The sequence below is a fragment of the Epinephelus moara genome, chromosome 12 (genome assembly GCF_006386435.1).
Source record: "Epinephelus moara isolate mb chromosome 12, YSFRI_EMoa_1.0, whole genome shotgun sequence".
In the NCBI taxonomy this organism is placed as follows: Eukaryota; Metazoa; Chordata; class Actinopteri; order Perciformes; family Serranidae; genus Epinephelus; species Epinephelus moara.
This window is the reverse complement of record NC_065517.1, coordinates 3,802,802-3,828,637: the sequence shown is the minus strand read 5'-3', so window position 1 is coordinate 3,828,637 and position 25,836 is coordinate 3,802,802. Positions and strand designations below refer to the sequence as shown.

The 25,836-nt window shown below is 39.4% G+C and overlaps 2 protein-coding genes across 4 annotated transcripts in view; one reads left to right on the top strand and one right to left on the bottom strand.

Moving 5' to 3' along the window:
- The window catches only part of pnocb (prepronociceptin b), a 37,827-nt gene extending 20,971 nt beyond the window's left edge, over window positions 1-16,856 (top strand). The window contains exons 2-3 of the mRNA XM_050058880.1: window positions 382-640; window positions 14,646-16,856. Of these exons, the coding sequence (XP_049914837.1) occupies window positions 503-640; window positions 14,646-15,299 (792 nt within the window). The 5' untranslated portion in view covers window positions 382-502 and the 3' untranslated portion in view covers window positions 15,300-16,856. The remainder of the gene's footprint in view (window positions 1-381; window positions 641-14,645) is intronic.
- Window positions 16,857-18,834: 1,978 nt separating this feature from the next.
- The window catches only part of znf395b (zinc finger protein 395b), a 30,122-nt gene continuing 23,120 nt past the window's right edge, over window positions 18,835-25,836 (bottom strand). For 2 of the 3 annotated variants that reach the window (XM_050058864.1, XM_050058862.1), the window contains exons 9-10: window positions 24,325-24,431; window positions 18,835-19,701 (exon numbers count right to left, since the gene is read on the bottom strand). In XM_050058864.1, the coding sequence (XP_049914821.1) occupies window positions 19,590-19,701; window positions 24,325-24,431 (219 nt within the window). In that variant the 3' untranslated portion in view covers window positions 18,835-19,589. The remainder of the gene's footprint in view (window positions 19,702-24,324; window positions 24,432-25,836) is intronic. The other variant, XM_050058863.1, reaches the window with a different exon arrangement.

The following is a 25,836-nucleotide window of genomic DNA, read 5'->3' as shown; positions in this document are numbered from 1 at the left end:
TAACAGGATAGATGGGGGTCAGGGAGTGGAGGTCAAGCAACAAACACCATGCTCCTGGTTCACAGCCATGGTGTTCCTGATGTCTTCAAACACAGATCCACTCACACAACAACTCCAGCTTCTGCTGTGTGATTTCCATCAGCGATCCACCCCTGCAGCCTGTGGTGGCCGCTTCCTGCCCACTGGAAAACACCCATTTTCTCATTTATTGCCTCGGGTTGTGCTCTCTCTCCATCCCACCCACATTGTCCATCTCCTGGTGTTGGCTAAACTCTCTCCCACCACCAACGCTTTGACTGACCGCCCAAATCCAGCTAATGATTCCTATAAACTGGAATTGACGCAATGCTCCTGTCACTGTGTCTGCTTTTCTCCCTGTAGGCTGGACCCACATCTCAGAGAATTATCTCCCACATTCTCCAGCTGCTGACCCTTGTTCCAGACGCTCCTTCTGTACCTGCTGGGCTCCTGTGTGTCCCTGCCTGTCTGGCTGTGCTGAGAGATGAAGATCCCTCTGTGGTACCTGGTGGTGCTGCTGGCATGTCTCTTCACCCCTGGACGCAGTGACTGCCAGGGGGAGTGTGTGGCCTGCGGTCTGCTCCTGCAGCAGCAGCAGCTGCAGCAAGCCTTCAACACCATGGTGAGTGTGTGGACGTGTGTGTGTGTTTGTCGTTGTGAGTCACTCGTGATAAGAGCATCCGCCTGGTCAACACTGTAGTGTGTGTCACTGTGGGAACAGTAGCACTAAGCTTTCAGATAGAGGTGTGTGTATGTTTGTCCGAGCAAGTTATTCACAACAAGAGCTTCTGTGTTTGATAGTCCTCTACGCATTTTGTTTGCCTGTATGTATGGGACTTAATATGGGGGTAAAATGATGTGATTATTGTGCTCTCTCAGTCCCCGAAGTATTTTACAAATAATTTATTTAGTTCATTTTGTTTTCTTTTTTTTTGGCGTCATGGTGGTCAAGGGGCTATAACACAGCAAGTAAACATTTTCTGTCAATTATAGGCAAGAGGCTTCTACACAGATCTTTTTGATTTAAAGTTTTAAACTTCAAACTGGAAAAAGAAGTAAAGAGATATTAAGATAGTAAATTAAATAGAAGAAAGAACATAATAAATAAGAGATATAATAAAGACAACATCTTTCAACAAGACTAATACTGTGTAGGAAAATGACTCTATGTGGTGCCCCCTAGTGGTGGTGTCTAAAAAGGCACTGTGGTACATACCTAACATTATTAACACAGACATAAAAAACATGATCTCACAGAAATATGTGAAATGAACACGACATCTTAACATCACATTGCGTGGTGGTGGCATGTAATGGTGTAAAATACATAGTTGGGTTTAGGTATCAAAACTACTTGGTTAGGTTTAAAGTAATGACGTCTGTTATGTACGAGATGTAAATATGTCATGTACTTGATGTAACTACATAAAGTGACAGAATTTGTCATGTAACTTGCCACAAGTACACAAAGTGAAGTAAGTAGCCTACATCACGTGGCTTGACGTGACTACATTAAGTGTTAAAGTCTGTCACGTAACTTGACATTATGTACATAAAGTGACGCAAGTAGCCTACGTCATGTAACTTGATGTAACTACATGAAGTGATAAAGTCTCTCACATAATTTGACGTATGTACATAAAGTGACTTAAGTAGCCCACGCCACATAACATAACCACATAAAGGATGGAAGTAGCCTATATAATGTTAAAAGAAGGTTCAACCTGAACTGCCATGGGTTAAAGTGTTTGTTTGACCCATCCAGCAGCATGACCTCTGTTCTCCCTACCTACCTTTGGGGTGGTAACATTAACCAATGTCCATTATGTGTCATTTACCAGGGTGTCCTGGTTACATGACACACCATGACAAAGGATCCTAATTGACTTTCCATTGGCATTGGTGTTTCTGTGGTGCCACCACGTAATTTTAACACATAACGTCCCATCATTTCCTAATGCTGTGTTGAGAGGTGGTAATTTCAGAAATTTCTGTGAGACCACGTTCTTCTTAAATTAGCAAAGTTGTTCTATTTGCATACTAATGAAGGCCAAGTAAGGATTCAGGCTGAAAACAGCCAGCATTAAAACAGAGCAGATACCAGTGAGATAGTAAAATACATCCTTTGCTGATGGACTGTCTCTGTTTGTGCTACTTTTTTTTTTTTTAGGGGGGCGGGAGTCCAAGTAGGGCAGGTGGGAGGGGTAATGGATTGGTACAGCAACCACAGACTTTCACCCAGGAGAACTTCTATAAAAATGAACTGCTTGGCAACCAGAGCAGGCATCTCATTGAGACAGGCCTTTATTTGTCAAAGTGTATACCGGCCTAGTAAAAGTGACTAGATGTTTAATTGGGACTAGGCTTCTAACTGAAGTTTTACGGTAGGTCATAATGTGATCTTTACCAAACGTTATGCCATTTAAACAACAGAGTAACATATTAAATTAAAAAACATAAATGCTTTTGAAAATTTGTATCAATTCATTAAACAAGTTTGTTAAAAACTCGCTGAGCTGTTAAGCTAATGTTGGCTAAACATACTGGTTGGAGGTTGTTGCATCTCCATCTGTAATTTTAACCTGCACTTTTTGCATACTGCTATTTGTTTTTTACATCTGGTGCTCAGTAACATAACATTAGTCTGTCATGGTTCTCTGCAACTTGATTGGATAATGTCAGATTTTATTTTATTTTATTTTATATATATTTTATGAAGTATCACATTGCTGAGATTAAATAACGTTACTATTAGTTAATTCTGGAAACACTCTGGGGCACTTTGTAAATAACATACTTTTTCACCTTTGGATGTAGAGGAAGGTATCAAGTATTTTCAAGTGAAAGGGCTCAAGTCAAAGTGAAATCACAAGTCCTCAGTGTTTAAGTCGAGGTTGAGTTTAAAGTCTGTTTTGAATATGTCAAGTCTAAAGTCATCAAATTTATGATTCAAGTCTGACTAGAGTCCAAGTCATGTGACTTAAGTCCACACCTCTGGTGGCTGACATGCATTAGCTTGGAGAGCTAACGTGGCTTGTTTACTATATTACGCCCTGTCAAACCCTGTTCAAACTCTCAAAGTCTATATGAAAAAATGGAACAAATCAAATATTTTTATTGAACAGCCATGTATTCATGTATTTGATGAGAAACCAAAGCACTAGACAGATTAACATTTTGCCATGATGATGGTACTACGGACAAAGTTGGAGTATCAAAGTTATTACAATTAATTGTGTGGGGGACATGTCTGTCTGGTCAGACTTACAGAACATTGTTGAGACATTTTACTAAAACCTCATGGTTGCGCTAGAGGAAAGGTCAGGGGATCCCCAAAGTCAGTAGGCTCAGTCCTCTGAGGACTCTGATCTGATCAGTGATAAACGTTAGGGCTAAATAGGAGTTGAGCTAAAACAAAACAATACACAAATACCAAGCTGTTTTTTTCTGAGATCCTCAGAAGTTGTTGTTTTGAAGATAGATTTAAAAAAGATAAAATTGGTATTATTTCTGTGACATAGTAGAGGGAGATTATTTGCATGTGTAAGGATCTACAGCACTTGTGCAATGCTTCGTGACCAACTGGCAGACACCAGCCTCTGCACTGAGAGAATACAATTGCCCTCCGAACTCAAACTAAAACTTCAGTGCAGAACACAATCTCATTTCCAAACAGTGAGAGACACGTCAGCGGGTAAAAATAGTCCGTGGGCGTCCATGAATAGCTGTAGGATGGCTAATTTAGCTGATAATGATGCAGAGAAAGACAGCTGGGACCTTTTGGGGAGTTGTAATAGAACTCTGTAATTGACTGCTGCTCAGTATCATCAGCCCAGGCTTACATCGGTGACTGACACATTTTATCAGCTCCTCATTGTGTTAGCTGCTTTCCCATTGAGCCACAGATGGAATCCACTGAGCAATTCCATTGTTTCCCACTCTAGACTAAAAGAGTGTGTGTGAAGCTGCTGGTGTTTGTTATAATGTCAGGAACCATTGATTTAGTAACTCGCACACGTACACATTCATGAGGGCATCCACACAGGCACCCAGACATACACACATCAGGCATTGCAGTGTATCATCCCCCAGTTACTACACACATTGCATAATGCTAATTTTAAAGGTAAATGCCAGCATTTGTTTACATTTGAGCTAATCATCTGTGCTACAGCTGTAATTTACATAATTCAGAGCAGCTTCTCCATATTGTTTTTTGTATATCTAAAAATCAGGATTCATTCTCCTACTTTCTGTACAGGCCATTTGGCATTACACAATTCAATCTTTTATAAAAACACCTTAAGACTTATTTAAACTCCCTTTACATTCGAAAATAGATAAGTTCATTTCAAACACTGTCAGTGTCACTGCCCACATACTTCTATGCCTACTTGATAACACTAAAGGGCAGAGTCAGAAGTTTCTGACAACCAATACTGTACTGTACTGAGAAGGCTTGTACAGTACTGTACTGACCCTTCTTAAGTTTAAAAACACCACACAGGGGATAAGCACAGCAATTGAGAAAAGCATAATATTTCTAACATAGTTAGGGCATACCATAATGTTTATTTTCAGATGAGGAGGGAAGTCAGATTTGACCTCTGAGGACTGTGAGCGGCCAAATCCTAGATGGTCTCCAGTACCCCACATCTGATGTGCAAACACGTTTAATTTTGAAACCAAACTGTAGAAAAAAGCATTTGAGGTGTCAATTCCAGCTAAATTAGGAATGCACATTTATTTGGTGATACTTTTGAGACCACCAGAATTTAAGGAAATGCATTAGGTCAAGTTCAATGTAAAATTTCATTAAAACTTATACATATTTACTTACTTATAATATATTCATTTTAGCTTGGATTCTACCAGAATACACCCATGGTGTTAGTCTATTTTCTTTTACTGGACTACACCCACCAACTATATCACTGTGCAGAAGGAAGCATGACAGCACAAAAAGTATTAATGGCGTCCTCCTCAGCTGAGCTGGCTCCACATCTGAAAAATGAACATTATGGTATGCCCCAACTATGTTAGAAATGTAATGCTTTTCTCATAAAATGCACAGTTTTTATAATATGAAAGCTTTTGGGGGTGGGGCTGGGGTGGTCCCCTGTGGCCCCTCCTGGCCAGCCCTTGGCAGCACCGCTGCTAATGTGCAACAACAGACATGTTATTACAGATACAGCTAAGCATCTAACCAGATTAGTAATTTACAGAAAATAGATCAATGAAGTAGTGATGGTAAGACTGTAACTGTGATATATACAAAATAAACACAATAATACACAAAATGTAAGCAGCTATGATATGTAGAGTATGATCAGAGCATGATCAGTAATATGTACAGCAGAATGGCTGTGGTGGTTTTAAATATAGAGCCAGTCTGAGATATACTTTTAGTTTTAGTCATCCCAGATGTTTTTGTTTATATACTGTTCAGCTCTCAGACAAGAATGTCAGTACTAGATGATCTGCAAAGTCCATGATTATGCTCAGTGGCAATCTTTTTTTAATGCCCAGTGCTGATGATTTTAGAAATCCTGCTTTCTGCAATATGTGCACATGAAACTTCAGTTTGTTTATGGTTAGAGAAAGATTCTGGTTATAAACGGTGAACTATATAAGGTATGGTTAGGGTTAAGAACCTACAACACTTGGTTTTTAAGGGCAGGGACTGTTGTAAAGCAGGGGTCTTAAAATTTTCCTGGCTAAGGACCCCTTAGCTCAAAGACAGAAGGAGCAGGGATCCCCTACTAACTAAATATACTGGTTTGTATAAAATATAGGTGCACGGTTGAAGAGTGGGAGAAGGCATGCCTCTTAGCTCAAACTCAAACCATAAATACTTGATGGAGATTGTTACAATATAAGTGGATGTTTAGGACATACATTACACATTTCAAACTGCACCATTTCAACCCTAATTACCCTAACCCTGTATTAAATATAATAATAGAACTGGCACCTTACTCCACTGTATGTGGGAATGGTATGTCAAAAGGTCAAAATATACTAGAGAGAAGTTCTTGACCTGATTTCTGAATTGACGGGCGTTGCTTATATGTTGTGTTTGTTTGTTTTCAATTTAAAAAATCAATAAACAGAGCATTGAAAAAAAAACAGGCCAATATATTTCACTTGTGAGCTAATTAGTTCACCTCACTGCTATGTATAAGTGCTGCACAGTGATTTAGCATTAGCTAGCTCACATGATTGTGCAAGGATTCACAAATAATAATTAGCCTATCATCAGTGTTTTGTCCTGTAAATCAAATGTTTTTTATTTTTTATGAATATGCCAATTTTTCTTTGCTAATAATGCATTGTATTCTTGTTATACTGGCTGTTAATGTTGACATTCGACAGAATCGTGAAGTGCAGAATTTTCCCACATGGAAGGAATGCTTATTTGTATACTACCAGGCTGCAAGTTGTCAAACAGACGGTTCACATGTGACACAGCTAGCTGCTATTACTTTGTCATGGATTGATGGCTGCAGCATTAACATGGCCATCAGCCATTCACACTGACAGCGGCCAAGGGGTGACCCATACCACTCCTGTTCTGTCCTTCCCCCCAGCTACAGCTTTGTAAGTGAGGAGTTTCTTCACCTCAAAACAACCTAAACCTGATCTGTTTTGTGTTTTAATGACTTAATTTGACGGATGGCAGAACACGTGACAAAGGTCCACAGCCAGATTGATGTGAGTAGTCTGACCTTGATATTATAGTTAAGTACCATCCCTGAACCATACCCCTCGAGCAAAATAGAGCCTTTGAAGCATCATCACTGAGGATTCTCACATCCTTTTCATCCTCTGGCCCTCACAAGTATATAAACACATGACTGCGTGTACACACACACACACACACACACACACACACACACACAGCTCGTCTCACTTATAAACTCCTTTAGATTGCTCCATTGATCTGACGTGGAGAATCCCCTGGTGTGCTCATTTCATTTACGATGGATAATTAATTTCCGTTGATAGATTCACAGCGGAACTCCCTCTTCTCTCATCCCTTTGATGTGCGCAGGTTTTCCGATAAGAATGCAATTTATCTCATTTGTGCCAGATTTGACGAGTAAATGGGATTTGCTTCTTACCTCAAACTGAAATTTAACTCAGAGGGCTCGGGAGTTTAAAAAAAGGGAGGAAGGAGAGATGTGTTTGCATCAGTCTCTGTGGCGTGGCAGCTGTAACCTATTTATCCTCTGAAGAAAAAGTAATGCAACGTGGTTTTCTGCATTTAACGGTTATGAATGGTAAATTCAGTCCTATCTGAAACGGCAGGTTAAATTTAAGGGCAAAATTGTTTTCAGGTAGCCTGAAATACAATCTCTGAACCCAGTGGCTATCGGTCTGATGACCATAAGCCTCTGGGGGGGACAGCCAATAGACCCTTTTACTGTTACCAAACAGTATGACATTTTTTGGTGGGCAGGGCTTTGCTGGAAGCAAAACAATTCTCTACAGACATTAGCTAGCACTAGCTAGCAAATTCTGTTGGCTTGTTTTCAACAATAGAGGAAGATGATACGAGTCTCTCTGAATAGGGTGCATTTGGAAATATTCAGTGCCGGAGCGCACTCTGGCATAAACTTGAGCATTGGTAAATTCAAAGCATTGTTGGAATGTACCGTTTGGTTATCCAGTGTGGTTAACTTAACCGTCTGTTAATTCATATAGAAATGTAATGCTCCGTTTCTTTGAACAACAGGGCTCTCATTTTAGTGTAGAGCATCAGACTAAAAAGTAAACACTGACAAACGGGACCAGACTGGCCGACCCGTATGCTCTCACTCAGGGGACTGATGATTTGACAGGATTGCTGAAGGTGGGACGGTCGGCTTTGTGGTTGATTACTATGCCAATCTTACAAAGGAGGACAACAACTGAACGGTTTCCTCTGGTTTGTTTTGCTATCGAAGCTAAAGTTACTTAATGTGCTAAAAAGTTAGCATTACAGAGAAATCCAATATTCCTCTTAATACCTCCAAAATTTCTGATTAGGTGGACATGATAACCCTTAATACACATAACGTTACTCATTCTTACAACTTTTTCCCTAACCTGATATGAAGTGTGCACTGCACGTTAACATTTTTAATGATTGCCTCCATCCAGCCATTTCATCTTATCACTTTTAACCATAGTTGTCTTGTTTTTGTTGATGGGCAGTGGCGCCTGGTATGTGATAAAATTTAAGTTCTGAGCCATGACTCCTTCTATTCTGGCTCCCAATAACACAACAAGACAACATTTTAAGACTCCTGTGTAGCCTACAGCCCTGTGGTGGAGAGTCGTGTTTTGCCTCCAGCTAATAAAATTATGTCATTGTGAGGCCTGCTCTAAAAGGGTCTGATGTAGCCAGTGGTTATTTGGGCCAGGACTTTCTCTTAGGCGCTGCGGTCATTTCGGCTAAAATCTATAAACAGATATCTGCTTACAAATGCACAGCCAAGGCCAAAATGTTGGCATTGTGCATTTCTGCAAACTACAAATATGTTATATTTGTACGTTTCATACATATCATATCAATGTTTCTAAAGTGACGTAGTATATGAGCTGACCTTGTCATCTGGAAGTGGAGGGGATGGTATTAGGCAAGATGCCTTGGTGTTTCCCACAGAATGAACATTATTTTCTGTCCCCTCTCTAAATTTAATGATTTTTGTGGGTCTGTTGCAGTGCAGGCAGAACGTGAGTTATTTCTTTCCTCTAAAGGAATTTGTAAAGTTTGACTAATCAGAGGATCCAATTAGAGTTGATTAGATCTGATCAATGGCTGAGAGGTGCAGCTGCCAGAGAGGCGAGTGAAAGCAAACTTTTAGACTCAGTGCAATGAATGGTTAAGTTTCACTTTTACTGTGCCTTGCATTCTGCTGCTCCGTCTGTGCCCAGAGTAGGCTACCCTCTGCACTCCGAAGATGTGGTGCAATGAATTAGCGAACGGTATACTCCAACAGTGCACCTAATAAATAGTACAGCTCCACAACTAGAAAATCAGTACGTGACGGCAGATGTTGTTGTAGCCCAGATAAATGAATGTGTGGGAAACCCTGTGCCTGCCAAGCTGCAGACTACTGTTCCAGAACAACGACAACAGCAACAAACAGTTATGATTTAGCGAGTAATTGCTATGGTTCCAGTAGCATTTTTGGCCCCAAACTTGGTTGTTTTTAGTGACCCATCGCTGTTTTTCCAGTAGGGATTGTGCTCCCAAAACTGGGTATTATAAGCCAAAACATAATCTTTTCCTAACCATAATCAAGTGCTTACTATGCCCAAACATAACCACTTGTTAACTACAGTGTTGATGAAACATCAAGTCAAGTGTATCTGCTACATAATAATGTGCAAATGTAACGTATTTATGGTTTGCAGAAATGTACAATATCAACTTTTTTTTCTGGTGATTTGGTTGGAATGTAGATCAATTAATAAAAGCTAATAAAAAGCTGACAATAGCAGTAGGTTACGAGATTGCATCGAGACCAAGTTATTGTGCTGTTGCAAGTGTTTTAACCAAAGACAGTGAAAAGTCAGGAATAGAGCAGATTACACAAACTTCAGATGTTCTTCATATGTCCTTACCTATATACCGGTCCTGTGAGTGTTGAGGCATGAAGCCCAACTGTCAGGTGTGATGATAATAAGACAGGAAGGTCATTAAAGCTGCACAGAGAGTCAGTGATTCACCTCTGACATAGCTCATTCTATATCAAAAGTTCAATTCCAAAACACTAAATATATAATTTTTAGAGCAAATACATCATTACCAGAAGTTGAAGGGCCAATTTAGAAAATATTGGACATAATTTACCTGCTGTCCTTCAAACTGATTTGTAATTTCTTCCAATTTTGTGCTGTCAGTCATTTTGCAGAAGTAGATGTCACATTTATCAAATGATGGACGTCTCATATTGGCACCTAACTTTCCACTTACGCTGAACACAGCAGGAACAATGGCCATTAACTCCCATGACACACAAGCCATCCAGATCAAGAGACTGCTTTCCCAGCCTGGGTCTGGTTGTACAGCAGAGGAGAAACACTTTTCAGGTTAAAAAAGAAGTGTGATTGCATGCCATGAATGATATGCTGACCTTGGACAATATTTTTTATAAACCTTGCACTCAAGCTTATGCGGATCTATAGTTAACACGATCAGCCTACTTCTGAGGTACAGTATATAAATGAGTGCATACTTGCACTTGGGAATGCAGGGTGTAACTCTGTTGTTTCCTTTCAGCTCTGATTTATTTTTTTAATCACTAAGTTTCTTATGAGCCTTTAACTTCACCTGTCCTCACTGACTGAGTGATTAATGATAAGGGAACCATAAAACAGAAAGTGGCCATGAATCTTTAAAGCTGCAGTTACCAATATTTTGATATGAGAGATGGTCTTTTAATGATTATGTGTGATTTGAAAAGGGACTCTTCTCACTAGAAGCGTGTGTGTGTGTGTGTGTGTGTCCACACCTACAGAGAATAAATAACTCACCCTGCAATTCCCCTGAGCCTTAAGCAGCATTTTAGCATCTTTCAGCTTTCAGTCTCATGACTCTCATCAGACCCACTTCAGCTGCAACAGGCAGCTGTTTATAGCAAAAATGTTGCGACAAACCCACCCTCTGCTACTGTTCCAACACTGAACAGCAAATGTTAGCGACTAGATAGTGAACTTAGTGGAAAGTTTAGCAGCTAAAGCAACAGTTTCTCAAGAATTAGTGAAGACTGAAACAGAACTAAAAGGAGAGCGCATATAACTAAGAGCTGGGTACCAATCCGTAGGATGCTGATCAAACATCACTGTCAAATATCAGTACTACAGAGGACCAATCCACGTTAAATCAATCTGTGCCATCTGGGTGACAGAGTGCACTGTGGTCCAGCTACTACATGGTTGCTGGAGCTGATTGTGGCCACTCTAGACACTGAAGAACAGAACAAAACCAGGTTGCACCCAGAACATGGCAACAGGTGAAAATCTACACAGTGTCTAGGACACAGCCATTTTGGACACACTGTTCACTCGCATGTCTCACGCAACAAATGTGCTCTCATTTTAGTCCATGCAGGTGTATGCACCAGCTCATGGTTGTAACTTTGACCTGAAGCATTTATTTGCTCTTCAAGTCGCATTTTTTCAACACGACATGCATAAACACAAGGTTTTAGCCAATAAAAGGCAATGAATAAATATACAGTGCTCAAAAAATTAAGGGAACCCTTAATGGTCACAGTATAACGCCAAGTCACTTCAACAGTACCCTGACTGCTGTTACGTACCAGGATGAAATCCTCAGAGCGATTGCCAGACCTTACGCTGGTGCAGTGGGCCCTGGGTTCCTTCTGGTGCAGGACAATGCCCAGCCTCATGGGGCCAGAGTATGTGGGCAGTTCCTGGATGACAAAGGAATTGATGCCATTGACTAACCCTCTCATTCCCGTAACCTAAATCCAAATGAGTACCTATGGGACATTATGTATTGGTGTATCAAATGCTGCCACATACCACCACTGTCCAGGAGTTCACTGATGCACTGATCTAGGTCTGGGAGGAGATCCCCCAGGACACCATTCGCCAACTCATTAGGAGCATGCCCAGATGTTGTCGGGAGTGCATACAGGCATGCAAGGGCCATACACACTACTGAGTCACATTATGATTTGCCAGTCGGATCATCCTGTGATTTCATTTTTTTACTTTGATTTTTGGTGTGATTTTGAATCCAGCCCTCAGTGGGTTGATGATTTTGGTTTCCATTGACTGTTGTTACATCATTTATTTCTCAACAGATTATACAATATACATCAGTTAAGATTTTCAACTTAAATAATTCGTTTGTCAAGATCAGATGTGAGATATAAGTGTTCCCTTAATTTTTTTTGAGCAGTATATTAATCTACATTTAGCAAACGAGGAGGAGCAGAATGTGCTGTCTCTGGACAGAGCCAGAGAGCAGAGAGAGTGTGATCCTAGAGACTCTCCCTTCAATTTTGCCCAGCAGCTGGAAGTTTGGACTTGTGTTTTCCAACTGAAATTACAATTTGTCAGTTATTACAGCAAGAGTAAAGAAGCAAATTCCAAATACTGGTAATAGTATGTTTAAGTGTGAACAGTACTCAGCCTTACATATGACTTCACACACATTTATCTTTTGGCCAGAAACTCCAGATGGATGATAATGTTGCTGCTTATTTGCTTGATGTGTTAATAAGGCTAACTAACTTGCTAATAGACCCTTTTACAGCTGACCTTCTCTAAAATATGCGGATGCATGTTGGCAGCAGAAGTGGCTTTTCGCCTAGTCATCTAAATGAGTTAGCAAGCTTTGAACATTGAATTCAAACTGGTACCAGCATCAAAATGCCTGGTCGTAGTGTGTTCGGTTGTCAGAATCGACATTCCAACTGCAGACTCAAGTTCTACAGAACTCTGATAGGATCACGACCCTCTCAGAGCAATGGGGTTTTGGTTTAACAGGTGACTGTGTTAACTGGTGACTCCACTGAAATGGTTGCTCGTATTGATGACAGCTGTCAAAAACATGAAAAGAATATCAATTTCACTTCATTTAATTTTGAATACATACTCATCTGTGTTTATCATCTACACCAACCATTTACGTAAGTTACTTTGAACAACCACAGACGCATTCAGCTGAAAGTCACCAGTTGACATGATCACTCGTTAAACCATAACACCATTGGTGTATATGGATACTAAGCTAAGCTGAGCTAAGCTATTAAATGTGTTGTGGACTACTGGACACACTTAGGCCTACATTCAAGTAGAACTCATGTTCGGCTAACAACCATAGAGCTCTGAACTATGCTAGCTAGCAAGCCCACAACACAGAATGCAGCTACTGTTAAGACGTTATGTAAGTTTTGTGGTTTGTTAATATAACCAGCCTCATACAGAGTGGTCTTGTGTCCTTGTCTGTGGGTGGGGAAAATTTCTGATTTCAAGACACAAAACTCTGAGTGTGTTTTATGGTATTGGACATTCTACCTGTACATGACCACAGAAAATGTGGTGATAAGCAACAGTGACTTGTATGCTCATAATTTCTCATTGCTGTATGCTAGTTTTCTCCTCTAAATGCATTTATATGTCAGGCCAGTGAAAATTGGTCCACTTGCTTCTTTCCTCCACCGACTCACTAATAGCACAGGATCTTTTGGCATTAATGCTATTGCATAGCTTGACAAGCTATTGCATTCCACTACACCTCTGCTGCCATATTGCGTGCACACCCTTATGTATGTCATTATTGTTAACCAACTGTCAAAGGGTCTAAAGGTTAACCTTATAAACGTTATAACATTGCAATATATAAACTGTGTGTTATATTCAGCTTGTTAATGAGTTTTGCCCCCAGGTGGCCATAAAAAACTGATTAATGCAGCTTTAAGCATCCCCATTCAACTAATGAACTAACTAACCTAGTGATCAAATCTGATGGATAATTAACTGGTCCCACACAGTACTATGCTGCCATGGTGAGTAAAACAGTATCCTGGAAATCCATAAAGTATAAAACAACATAATCAAGATGTCAGTGGGGATATTTCAGTTTCCAATCAAAAACAGCATGTAAATGAACTTTCTTCTAAATTCTCACTGTTGGGTGCCTGTTATTTTGCTGTGTACTTCCTGTGTTCAGTCTCCTGTATCATGAGTCTTTTAGGGATTCTGTCATGGATTTATGCTTCTAAGGAATAAAAAAATGATGTGTTCTTGGCTAGTGAGACATTTCAAGCCTCACTAACTTGGAGTACTTACTTGCTACAATGGCCACCACATGTTGTTGCCTGTCGGGATTTAACTCTTCAGATTGTGTGTCTGTGTCTTTCTTTGTGTTGCCATCATGAGAAAACATTAATACTCTCAAATTAAACTCCAGGAGGCTCAGCAGCCTAACTAAAGAGCAGGTAAATAAATAGTTTCTGCTTTTAAAACTGTTGACCTATGCCATGGCTAGAAACTGTTTCAACATCACCCTGAGTAAACACAAATTAGGGGTTTTTCACCAGAATTTCGAATTTTTGGCATGGATGGATTATTGAATGGGCATATTGGACACAGGCCCAGTGGCAATTATTGTCAGGGGGCCCCCTGGCCTTCACCTGCAAAATATCAAATGTCAAATTAACATGTAGCAACCAGGAAGAGACTCAAAATGACCACAAAAAGCCCACAAATGGATGTAAAGAAACTCCATAGAGACAAAATAACTATAAAAACCGCAAAACAACTGCAGAGAAACTGAAAACACAAAATAACTACAAAAATGGCAAAACAATCACAAAGAGAAAACTTCAGGCACGAAATAACTAGAAAAACTGGCAAAATAACCATGAAAATTGAATTTCTCCTCAGTAGGATTAATAAAGTATATAAAATTAAAAAAAAAATTAAAAGAAAAGATAAGATAAGGAAAACAACTACAAAGAGACACAAAATGACTTCACATCTGTGCCCAGGGGTCCATTGTCTCATAATCTGCCCGTGGTCTTTGGACTAATAAATTAGTCAGGTGAATTCTTGAATGCACTAGTACCTTAACACATCACTGTATCTTCTCTCTGCAGGTGTGTTTGTTGGAGTGTGAGGGTCACGTCTCCTCTTCACTCACATGGGAGGTGTGTAAACGTACCGTCAAGCTGTCGCACCATCCTGCACTTTCTGAGGGAGGCGCTCTGTTCAAGAGAACAGGAGAGGGGCTTGAGCTGACCCCTCTTGACCTGAACTCTGACAGTCAACTGCTGCAGTCTGCAGCCGCTGAGCGCTTCGAGGAGGGGGAGCAGGACGAGATACCCTTCGAGGAGCGCAGTGTCCAGTATGACTCATCACTGCTGGAATCCACTGAGGAGGGGGAGGGCCTGCAAGATCTGGATCTCAGTCTGGCTGACGAAGAGAGGAAGCCGAGAGAGGAGAGGAATGTGGAGAGTGACAGCCAGTTAGAAGGGGACGAGGACAGCGACTCAAAGGCCGTCACCTTATCCAAACGCTTTGGTGGCTTTCAGAGGGGGCGCCACGGATACAGAAAGCTGATTGGCTCACCCATGAGGCCCCTACAAAAGCGCTACGGCGGGTTCATAGGTGTCCGGAAATCTGCCCGCAAATGGAACAGTCAGAAAAGGGTGAACCAGCTGTTGAGGCAGTACCTGGGCATGAGGAGCAGCCGCAGCGGCAGGTTCAACACCGTCCCTGTAACTCGGGTTTGGAGGCAAAACAAACTGTAATGTATTTCTGTTGCTCTCACAGAATCCTGCCCCAGTTACCTCAACCAATCATATTTTCAGCAGCTCACTCCAAGTGTCACCATCGTCATCAGAAGAACAGACTCTGCCATGTTGCTGCACCTCTCTTTGTGTCTCTAAGTAACAAGGAATGTTTTGACTGTGATGTCCTTCTTATTAAGCATATTTTCATGACATTCTGTGAAATAAAAGAATTAGAGAAGTGCAATTGAATATATTTTTGTGTGTCGTTACAATAAAAGGGGCCAAATGAGATTGGAAGACTGGTTCACTCGAGCTTTTCACCAGAGATGAGACCTGAGGGTGTGGCATTTAAAATCATGTTGAATGCACTTTGATGCGTGTGTGAATTAAGTCATGACTCCAGATGGGGTATTTTGCACTCTGTAGTCTGTGTTATGCAAGCTGTTACTAATGTCCGGCTCTCATGTAATGGACTCATTTGTCACTACATAGGTTTCCCATATTAACATTACATTTTGGGACTAAACACACACTATAAAAATAATCCAATGGTTCAACTTAAAAATAACGAAGGTAACAATTTGCACACATCTTTTCAAGTTGTTCCAACTCTGGCATTATTGAGTCAATCCTATAAGTCCTTTATAATCTGACAAACTCAATTAATTTAGCACAACCACCATGATTTGCTTTGAAAAACACAGTTTAGTTGAACCAACTTAATATTTATCCAAAAGTTGTGGTGATATTTAATGGTCAAATGATGTTATTTAAGATATTTAAACATATTGTTTTTAGTCAATCCTACTAAAAAATGTAAAAAAATGTTTTGGATTTTGACCAACTTCTCAAAGTAAATGTTAGCTGACTAAAACACTTTATTGTAACAAACATATTTTTAATGCTAAAAAACTTGTTTAAGTGTTACACTAACCCCATGAATCATTGTCAGAGTGTATCATAAACAAATCTTATATTATAATCAAGAATTAATTTGGAGGTGGAGTAGCACTGTGCTTTCAATATGGTTCAGTCAGATGGTTGGACAGTGAGAGTGCTGAAGCCCAAACTGTTAATTACTGATACAAAAATCTAATTTTCTGCTTAAGGAACTTAATTAAATACAATGGATGTAAATTGGATTTCTGAACTTTGAAACTTACCAAACCTCTACATCTCTCCTAAAAAATAGTCTTGTTCTCATTGCTTCATTCTGAGCATTGCCAAAAAAAGTTTTTATTATTTCTATTGTATCTTAATTGTGGCCATCCTGCGGGGGTTATCATTGTAAAGCTTGTAAGTGATGAGTTTCTCTTTGAGGAATGAGCAGCAGGTTGGCAGGCTCCCCTGGGCTCCTTGTAGTGGAGCAATACTGTCCTCTAGTGTTTGAGGAACAAACACCCTTGGTTACTGATTTGGGATCAGTTTTGCCATGTCCTCAGTAATATTTTACTCAACTCTTTGGGTTTTTCTGCTGTTATAATGAAATTAGAAATAAACACAAACTGTCAAACAAATACATATGCTCAATTTATGGCTGATGCTGACATGTCCTTCACAGATAAACCAGAAGATCAAAAAATTCATAGAAAAAAAAAATCCCTCATTCTGATAGTATTAGTAGTGTCTGTATGACAGCTCATAATTCATCACGTTTACCAACCATCTAAAGGGTTTGTACAAAAATATTTGGGTGGGGAGGAGCTGAACCTTAAATCTCACTTTTTAGAAAAAAAGAAAGCCCTCTAAAATGTTTTTAATATTTTCTTTGGACCCTCCCAAACTGCAACTCCCTTCTCCCAATATCTAAAAAAAAGCGTAAATGAATATGTAACTGAATTGGAGCAATTAATTTCACTATTTTAAGCTAACAGAAAGCAAAGTGTAGAGACTGTAGGACAGTTCAGTATACCTAAATTTTAAAAGTAAACCATAAAAAGTAAACAGAATGATAATATTTTACTACAGCCATGAATGTGCACATTAGAACTGGCATTGAAAATTGGCAATTTCTTCACAAACTACACAATGTTAAAGGATAACTCCAGTATTTCCAAACTCCACCCTAGTTTCTCATGTTTTTGTGTTTAATTGAGTAACGGGAACAGCAATTTTAAAACGTGTATTGAGCGAGACTGCTGCAGCCAGTAGTGGCAAAACAGGCTGCGATGTAACAACTCAGGATATATTTGCAGTGTCAATGTACGTCCACTTAAAGTGTGTGATTTTTTACAACAGACAGGCTCAGATTATTATGTGATAACATTATGGAAGGGATCCCTACAGAGATAGACATCTTTAGTAAAGGGTAGGATCCAGTTTTTTAAACCAGAAACAGCCATGAAATCGCCATTGCCAAACTAGTTGAGAGATGAACCAAGATGGATTTTGTGAGTTTTATTTTGTATCTGTCCACTTTGAATAAAGTGTGATTTACTATGACAAAATTACTGTTTATTAAATGAAGTCTGGTGAGTTTGATGATAACAATTTCAGGTCTGTTTCTGAATCTTTCTCTTAAACAAAAAGGTCTATCTCTGTAGGAATTCTTTCCATAATGTCAGACAGTTAGGACCAAAATCGGAGTCTTCAGTGGAAAAAACAAGCACTTTTAGTGGACACAAGCTGACGTTGTGCTATTGCTGGCTGCTGTAGTTTCGCACAATCCAAAAACTTGGGAAAATAAGGTGCAGCTCAAAAATTTCTGCCACTTAATTTCCTTTATAAACTAAACTTCGGAAAATAGTTATTACTGAAACTCAATGAATATATAGACAGCAGACAGACCTCAGTGCAATATTATTTTCTTCCCGCACCCAGCTTCAAAATATTAGAATTGTAAAATAATTTTGGCACGGTCCCTAACTTATCATGCAGTTCCAGACACAAAGAAGCAATAGTTTAAAGGCAGAAGTTAAGAGTAAAGAGAAACTACTCCATCTGGTGCTTTTTGCAAAGCTGTTCATGTCACTTCAGTCCAGTTGTACATACATGCATGAAGCTGGAAACAGGTGGGGCCACTGGGCATGTATGGCACTGCAGGATGTGAGGGAGATCTTAGTGACACCAGTCTTGAAAACCACCATCTTAATTTGCCATTTAAGAGCAGAGTGATGAAATGAACTGTGCATGTCAGATGTGGTCATTATTATAGAAAATAACATGTTTCTGCTTGAGTGGAAAAAATGTGTTAATTTGTTTTGCCATCAAAATATTTTTCTCCATTTGCAGGACACGTCCATTCTTTACATCTTAATAGTGTTTATTAGTGTTTGAGGTGTAATAATGTATGCATATGAGTGTGTGTGTGATTGCACAGATTGTGTGACTGTGCACGTGCATGTGTGCATTTCTCTGTCAATCCAACCTAAAAAATGGAATTTGTGAATAGTGTACATTTCAGACTGCATTTCTAACATTACAGCATTGTTCTGAGTCTTCATACAAAATGTGTATAGAGAAAACTACAATAAAATAGTTTGCTATTTCTTTTGTGGACTGTTGTACATAAGTAAAAAAAAAAAAAGAAAAGAAGAAGAAGCACAAAAAAACATTTCAAATTCTCAGTGCTTTTTAATTTGTATTTGACAATATATTTCCTCTTTTTTTATTGCTATTACAAACTCACTCCCCTAATGCTAGTCCCATCACCATGACTCCATAGCTTCACGGATAAAACCATTAACACTGGTTGTGCGCCCACACATGGGCAGGAAGGAAATAGGAACTTGGCTGAATTTGAATCGAACCAAATGTAGCTTATTCATGTGAGTTTATATTCCAACAAAGTGCCATAAAACATGAAAATTCCCCCAAAATAATCTGCCCAATACACGGACGGAACGAGACGATAAAAAAAAAAGGTATAAAATACTCGTACGTAACTCAAAGCACACAATATAATGTACATCATAATCACTGTGTAACCACTGAAAGAGAGGGTCGGAATAAAGAAAACAGCCAAGCAGCAGTCTAATACAGAGGAGCTACAGGGGCAGTTATATGACCTTTGGATAAAGTAGGAGAGTATTGTAGGCTTAGCACATCACATGGTCAAAGTCAGTCAACAGTTGGCACCATCGCAGACTTCAGGTTTCAGGATCAAGTTACAAAGATACAGAAAAGTCCATATGCATTTCTTTAGGAAAGAGACAAAAAAGGTTGAAAGTAAAAAAGAGAAGAGCTGTTTTCCTTGATGGCTCTCAGGCCCTGATTTATATCCTGTTTTTGATAAAAGTCTCTTTTATCACTCATCCATCCATCCACATCTTCTCTCACACGCTCTCTCTGTCCATCACGCAGCAGTCTTTAGTCAGGGAAGCGCTGGCAGGCTTTTTTCCAGCGGCAGGCGGTGCACCACTGATCCTTGCGCTCCACTCCGTACACCTTACGACACTTTTTGGCCTCCCCACGACCCTTCCTGCAGATGTAAAGACGCAAATCATGTGGATGTGAAACCATATGAGACGTCAGGAGGGAAAGGGTGCTACCACACACAATGTGACCAAGCGCTATAAAAATGAGGCTGAGGGAAAATAGACTGATAACAAATGAAGAGAAGATTCAATCTATTTTATCTCTCCTGGTCGAGCCATGGAAATGTGGCTACAGACAGCAGCAAAGTGGGCGATAAAATGACACCCTGGAGGTGAAAGACAGTGGACAGATACTGGAATCAAAACCGGAAACAGCAGAGAGAAGTGTGGACCCAGACTTGTCTTTATGCATAATCTACATCTGAATTATCAAATGTATACAGGCACAGTTAAAGGTCATATGTATAGCTGTTTCATCAAAATTAATATTTAAAAAAAAAAAATACATCCATAGAACGTCTAGAAAGGTGTAGAATTAAAGTCTATATTTTCCTGAAAAAAATAATTACAGTAGAGAAATAATTGTTTTAGAAATTTTGACGGGTCCAAAATATGTCAATATTTTGATTTGGTTACGTTGGTTACGGCGGGGAGCTCAGACTGTGATAGCTGCAGAGGTATGGCGTCGCAAATATCTAGTAAAGCCGAACTAGTAATTACACTGAAAGTTAAAATATCGGCTAATTTCAGATATTTTACCTAATACTCTAGAAACGGCCTTTTTGGGACAGTAGTTTTTTGCGGCTTGTTGTAAAATAGAGTCGTAAAAAGATATATCTGCTGAATATATCAAATATCTAGTAAAGCCGAACTAGTAATGACACTGCACCTAGATGAAATATGTTAAGAAAAAGTAAGAATAATGATTAATTTCAGATATTTTAGCAAGTTCTCTAGAAACGGCGTTTTTGGGACTGTGATTGCTCCGGTTGTAGAGTTGTCAAATAGCGTTGTAAAAAAGTAAATATACTGAATATATCAAATATCTAGTACAGGCAAACTATCATGTTAATATTATTATTATTATTATCATTATTATTGGTGGTGGGAAATTATAACAGAGGAATATATTTGCTGTTTTAATATCAAGAACACTTTCATGTTTTTGTGTGTACAGGACGTTGTTGAAGTAGAGCTAAAAATGCTTTACGGAGATTGTTACAGTGTGTTACAGGGCGCACAAGAGAGGATTCATGATTTATTTATTTATTTATTTAATTACAATACCATAAAAGACTCTTCACTTGACATCGCTGTCCCAGTGTCTGTCGTTTACGAACCTGGCAACCTGTAGAATTGAAGAGTGGAGCGAGAGCAGGCGAGTGTGAGTGCGACACCTACTGACCGGGAAGTATGAATCCTATATCTATCACCTTTAATACCAGCATAGCCACACCACTACACTGATAAGGTCTTTTGATTAGAGCCGAATAAATATGTCTACCCTCAGAAAAATAATCATCAACTATTTTAACAACTATTTCAAAGGTCCAGTGTGTAGGATCTAGTGCCATCCAGTGGTGAGGTTGCACATTGCAACAACATGAAACCTCCTGTGTGCAAAGCATGTCGGAGAACTTCGGAGGCCGGCTTCAAAACACAAATGGCCCAATCTAGGGCCAGTGTTTCATTTGTCTGTTCTGGGCTAATGTAGAAACAACAGTGCTGACTCTGTGGAAGAGGACCTGCTCTGTATGTAGATATAAATGGCTCATTCTAAGATAGTGGATCATTCTGAGTTTCAGATGATTATACAATAACCTATACAATAGCCTGCCAAGTAAGTGAGTAACAACTCACAGTTTGATTTCTTAAGAAAAAAAAAAAAAAAAAAAAAAAAGCGAAATAGTGTGACATATAAGAGGCCTTTTCTTTTAGTCTGGCGCTCCATTGTCCCAGTGAGCTTAAGCTCCGCATTTCAAAGTGCTATCCATTTGGAGGTGGTAAAACTTGAATGTGTTGTAAAGTCTAGCCTTTTATTTCATCTACAGTTAGCTTTGCTGACAGACAGCCGGCCAGCCGTGTTAACATATGGTGACATGGTGCTCACTGCCCTCCCCCAGTCTTCAGTGGTAAGCTAACATTAGCCATGGCAACTCTGCACTGCGCACCATCTGAGTCAGTTGAAAGCCAGCTAGCAGCGCCACTCATTTACAATTACTGCCGGTAACTAAGGATGCACAATATATTATTATTATTATTCTCATTATTATTATTATACATTATTCCAATAATCAAAATTCTAGCCAATATACATATATATATATATATATATATATATATATGTATATATATATATAGCCATAATACGAAGCCAGATTGCTTTCACTGACCTAACAAGGGCAGCATCTACACACCCGACACAGTGGGAACATGGACCTTTATATGGACCTTTACACTTGGTTTAAAACTGGGAACATGGACCTTTATATGGACCTTTACACTTGGTTTAAAACCTGTAACCTGACATGCGTAACTGGTTAAAAATATTATATTCTGCAATATAGCAGGTAACAGTTAACTGCTGACATCCCTAACACTGATGAAAACATACTTATTAATATTATCTTCCATTTCTCCCAGTGCTGTATCCCCTTAAATCTTACACACTGGACCTTTAAAGCAAAAATGCCCAATATTTCCTAGTTTCAACTTTACAGTAGTGAGGATTTACTGCTTTTTTTCGGTCTTATGTGTTAATAAATTGAATATCTTTAGATTTTTAGCGCAAGTCTTGTTAGATGACCTATTTAGGGAAAATATAACATTTGATAGAACAAATGATTGATTGATTAATTGAAACAATAATTGTCAGATTAGTCAGTAAATGAAAATAATCATTTTGTCACACAGACTTGATTAGGGCAACAACTATGTACATTACAGTTACTCTTGTTTTCTGTAGGTTTGCTTACAAGAGTAATGTTGAAGTAACACAGGTCTATTTTTTTCAGTTCAGTTATTAGAGGAACACAAAAATGCAAAATACCATTACAATTATTAATGCTTTGATGCAACTTAACAAAGTATGTTGGAAGCTCTTAAGTCACAGTGATGAATTTCAAATTGTTTCCTGAGTTGTTTTCTACTGTTTATTATTACATACCTATGGAAAATGTGAATGAGCCTAAGAGATTTGGCAAAGGTGAAGCAAAAATATATTCATTAGTGGGACATGGGTGTAAAAACTGTAACCATTATTAGTACAGACTAAATCAGTCAAACCTGGTGTTAAAATGTCCTGTAACATTGTAATGACACAAAAAACTGACTTCTCCTTATGTGATTATTGTATATGACAGATACAAATATTACAATAATTTTGGTGATCAGTTAACTTTTCCAATAATTGGTTTATGACTTAATACCAGTAAAACTAAGGACATCACCATCAGCCTCAGCTTTATTTTCTGTTAACTGCTGATTAGCAAATTTTAGCATGCTAACACGCTAAACAAAGATGTGACATTAACAGGCTTCCTTTCCAGTTTTGCTAGTCCGGTCCGGAGTATGAGCTTAAACTGGTTTGATTTAATGCAAACTGGCTAAACTGGCATTTGTCATTATGATACATTATAGCAAAGAAGCCTACATCAGCAACCTGTGCCAGTGGCGTCACGGGGCTTAATCAAACATGTATTGCATTAGTAATCAACAATACGACAACGTGATAAACTTAATCTTATGTTTGTTTATAAACGGACTAACGAGACAACTGTATCTGACAGGTTGTGAACCGATCACGTCAACATGAGAGAGATCAAATTTCAGTAGAGATGGGAGAGGCAGAGCGGCGCACGCTGTGTTTGTTTAAAGTTCATGTGTTTTTTGGGGTGATGAGAGGAGACATGGCAAAGTTAGTCTCTCAAGAAAACTAAACTGAAACTGCACCAATATGGCAGCAATTTGGATTTGAAGCTAGTGAAAGAGGTGTCCTAACTGGCTGCAGGCGAGGTGGTGCACCACTGATAGCGGAACTTTTGTCAGATGGCCTGTTTCTGTTTTTTAGGCTGTCTATCACTCACTTTAAAGGTGCTGCAATGGACGAGGAATAGCAGCACCCTTTAAGTTGAACTGAGAACCAACAAAGGTGGCAGCTGTCTTGAGGGAAACTGCCAGAAAGCTTAAGGTTTCTGCTAAGATAAATGGCATGCTAATAAAAAGCTTGGCTACCTGCTGTTAGCTATACTATATGTCATTTCCTGTAAATATGAAGAATGTTTTCTGTTTTAAAAAGTAACATTACAAACGTCAGAAGATAGCAAGGCTACTCCCCCCAGTTGAGTGTTTATGTCTCCAGTCTGATCTAAAACACAAGGCTGATACGCCCATGTGGTTTGTTAACATGATGCATGATGAAGTGCATACAATGTATTCAATGTGGGCAGAAAGCTCCAGTGATAGGCGCTGCAACATAATTGTACTCGGATGCTCATTTGCTGTTAGGACACCGTTTCATGATGGTTCACTTGGGCACGGCTGCTGTGTCAAGTGTGTAAAATTTGGTATACCGAATTTTGGGCACTTGATAACAAACCAGTTTAAAACATTTTATACCGGCTCAACCTGACTGTAGACTCTTTGTCATGTTCAAATTTTAACAGCAGGTTAAAAATGTTTTAAGTCAGACACTGAACAGGAACAAAGTCAGGTAGATAATGGCTCACCTGAAGGAGCAGTGAGTGCGGGAGGGCGATACACTCAAAGGCTGCAGCCTGTTCTGTTGGAGCCACTGTTCCCCGACACTGACAGACCGACAGCGAGGCTTCACCACCTACACACACACAACCACAAGTTAAAGTTGAAGTTCAGTATTTTTCAACCTAGACCTTATGTTCTTGTTTTTTAGTGTGAATAATGGGAACAATCCTAGAAACTGGTCCAGAGGGATGAGCGAGAAGGACACAGCCCGCAGAGGCGAGACAGGCTATAACCATTTGAAGCATATATTTTGTTGACTTCAGCAAAGCCTTTTATATAGTGAATCATCAGATTCTGCTGAATAAATTAAGCTCATTTCAACATTCCCCCCCTGTGCTAACAATGCTTTCTTCTTATCTATGTAACAGGTCTCAAGTAGTTAAAATCATTCAGGTAACATCTCCCCCTCTACCTTGTAATATGGGAGTTCCACAAGGTAGCATCTTGGGCCCGCTACTTTTTCTCCATTACATAAATGACCTTCCTAATGTGTGCAAATATTCTGTTTTTTATATGCTGATTAGTGTTGCACGGTATACTGGTACCAACGGTAGACCGCGGTACTAAAACTCCACGGTACATATGATATCATAATGTTGGACTACTGTAGTACTACCGTACCTCATGGTACCACTACTGTGGGATAAGTTCAAAGTCCAATCCTAAGAGGGTGAGTGTCCATGCGCCGTCCAATAACGGCGCACGCTGGTCACCTGGCACTCAATATGTTGCTGCAGTGGTTTGTTTTCCAGTGACATTTCAGGTATTAGCTGAGTTTTTAAGTATCTTTGAGCAGTGAAAGTTATTATTTATTTATTTTTACTTGTATGCAGTGATTTGTTTTCCACAGAGCTCTACGGTGCGAGCATTTTACTTGCATTTGCGACTAAAAATAGTTTTGTGCAAGCAAAAGAAATCATTCAGGAGCACGCTGTGCGAGTACAGATTTCAACCAGCAGCAGAAACGAAAGGCGAATCCTGCTGGTTGTGGGTTGAACGGGAGTCACAGACAGGAATACGGCAGAGGCAAATACAGCGGCAATAGTGCTCCGCGGCGCAAGATACCGGCTTACCGGTGACGGAGAAGTCTGGCTCCAGGTCCAATAATTTCCTCTTTTGTTGGTGTCATGACTGCCCAGAAGTACCTGGACAACCGAGTCGTGGCGGCACACAGGTATGTGATATGTCAGAGGAGAAACGAGCCGTTAAAATTTCTCTCTTTGTGGCAGGTAACGGTCCAAAAACCTCACCGCACTTAAGGAACTGTTCTTAACTTGTCAGAGGAGGAGGGTGGCTGGTTGATTTTTGGTTGATTTTTATTTTATTTATTTATTTTATTTTGATCCCCCCTATGTTAATCACTTATTGATGCTGTTTTTGAAATATGAATAAGTCAATAAGTAATTTATTCCATTGAAATATCATTGATGTATTATAGAAAAGTGATTTATCTTTTTATAAATGACAAAAGGCACATC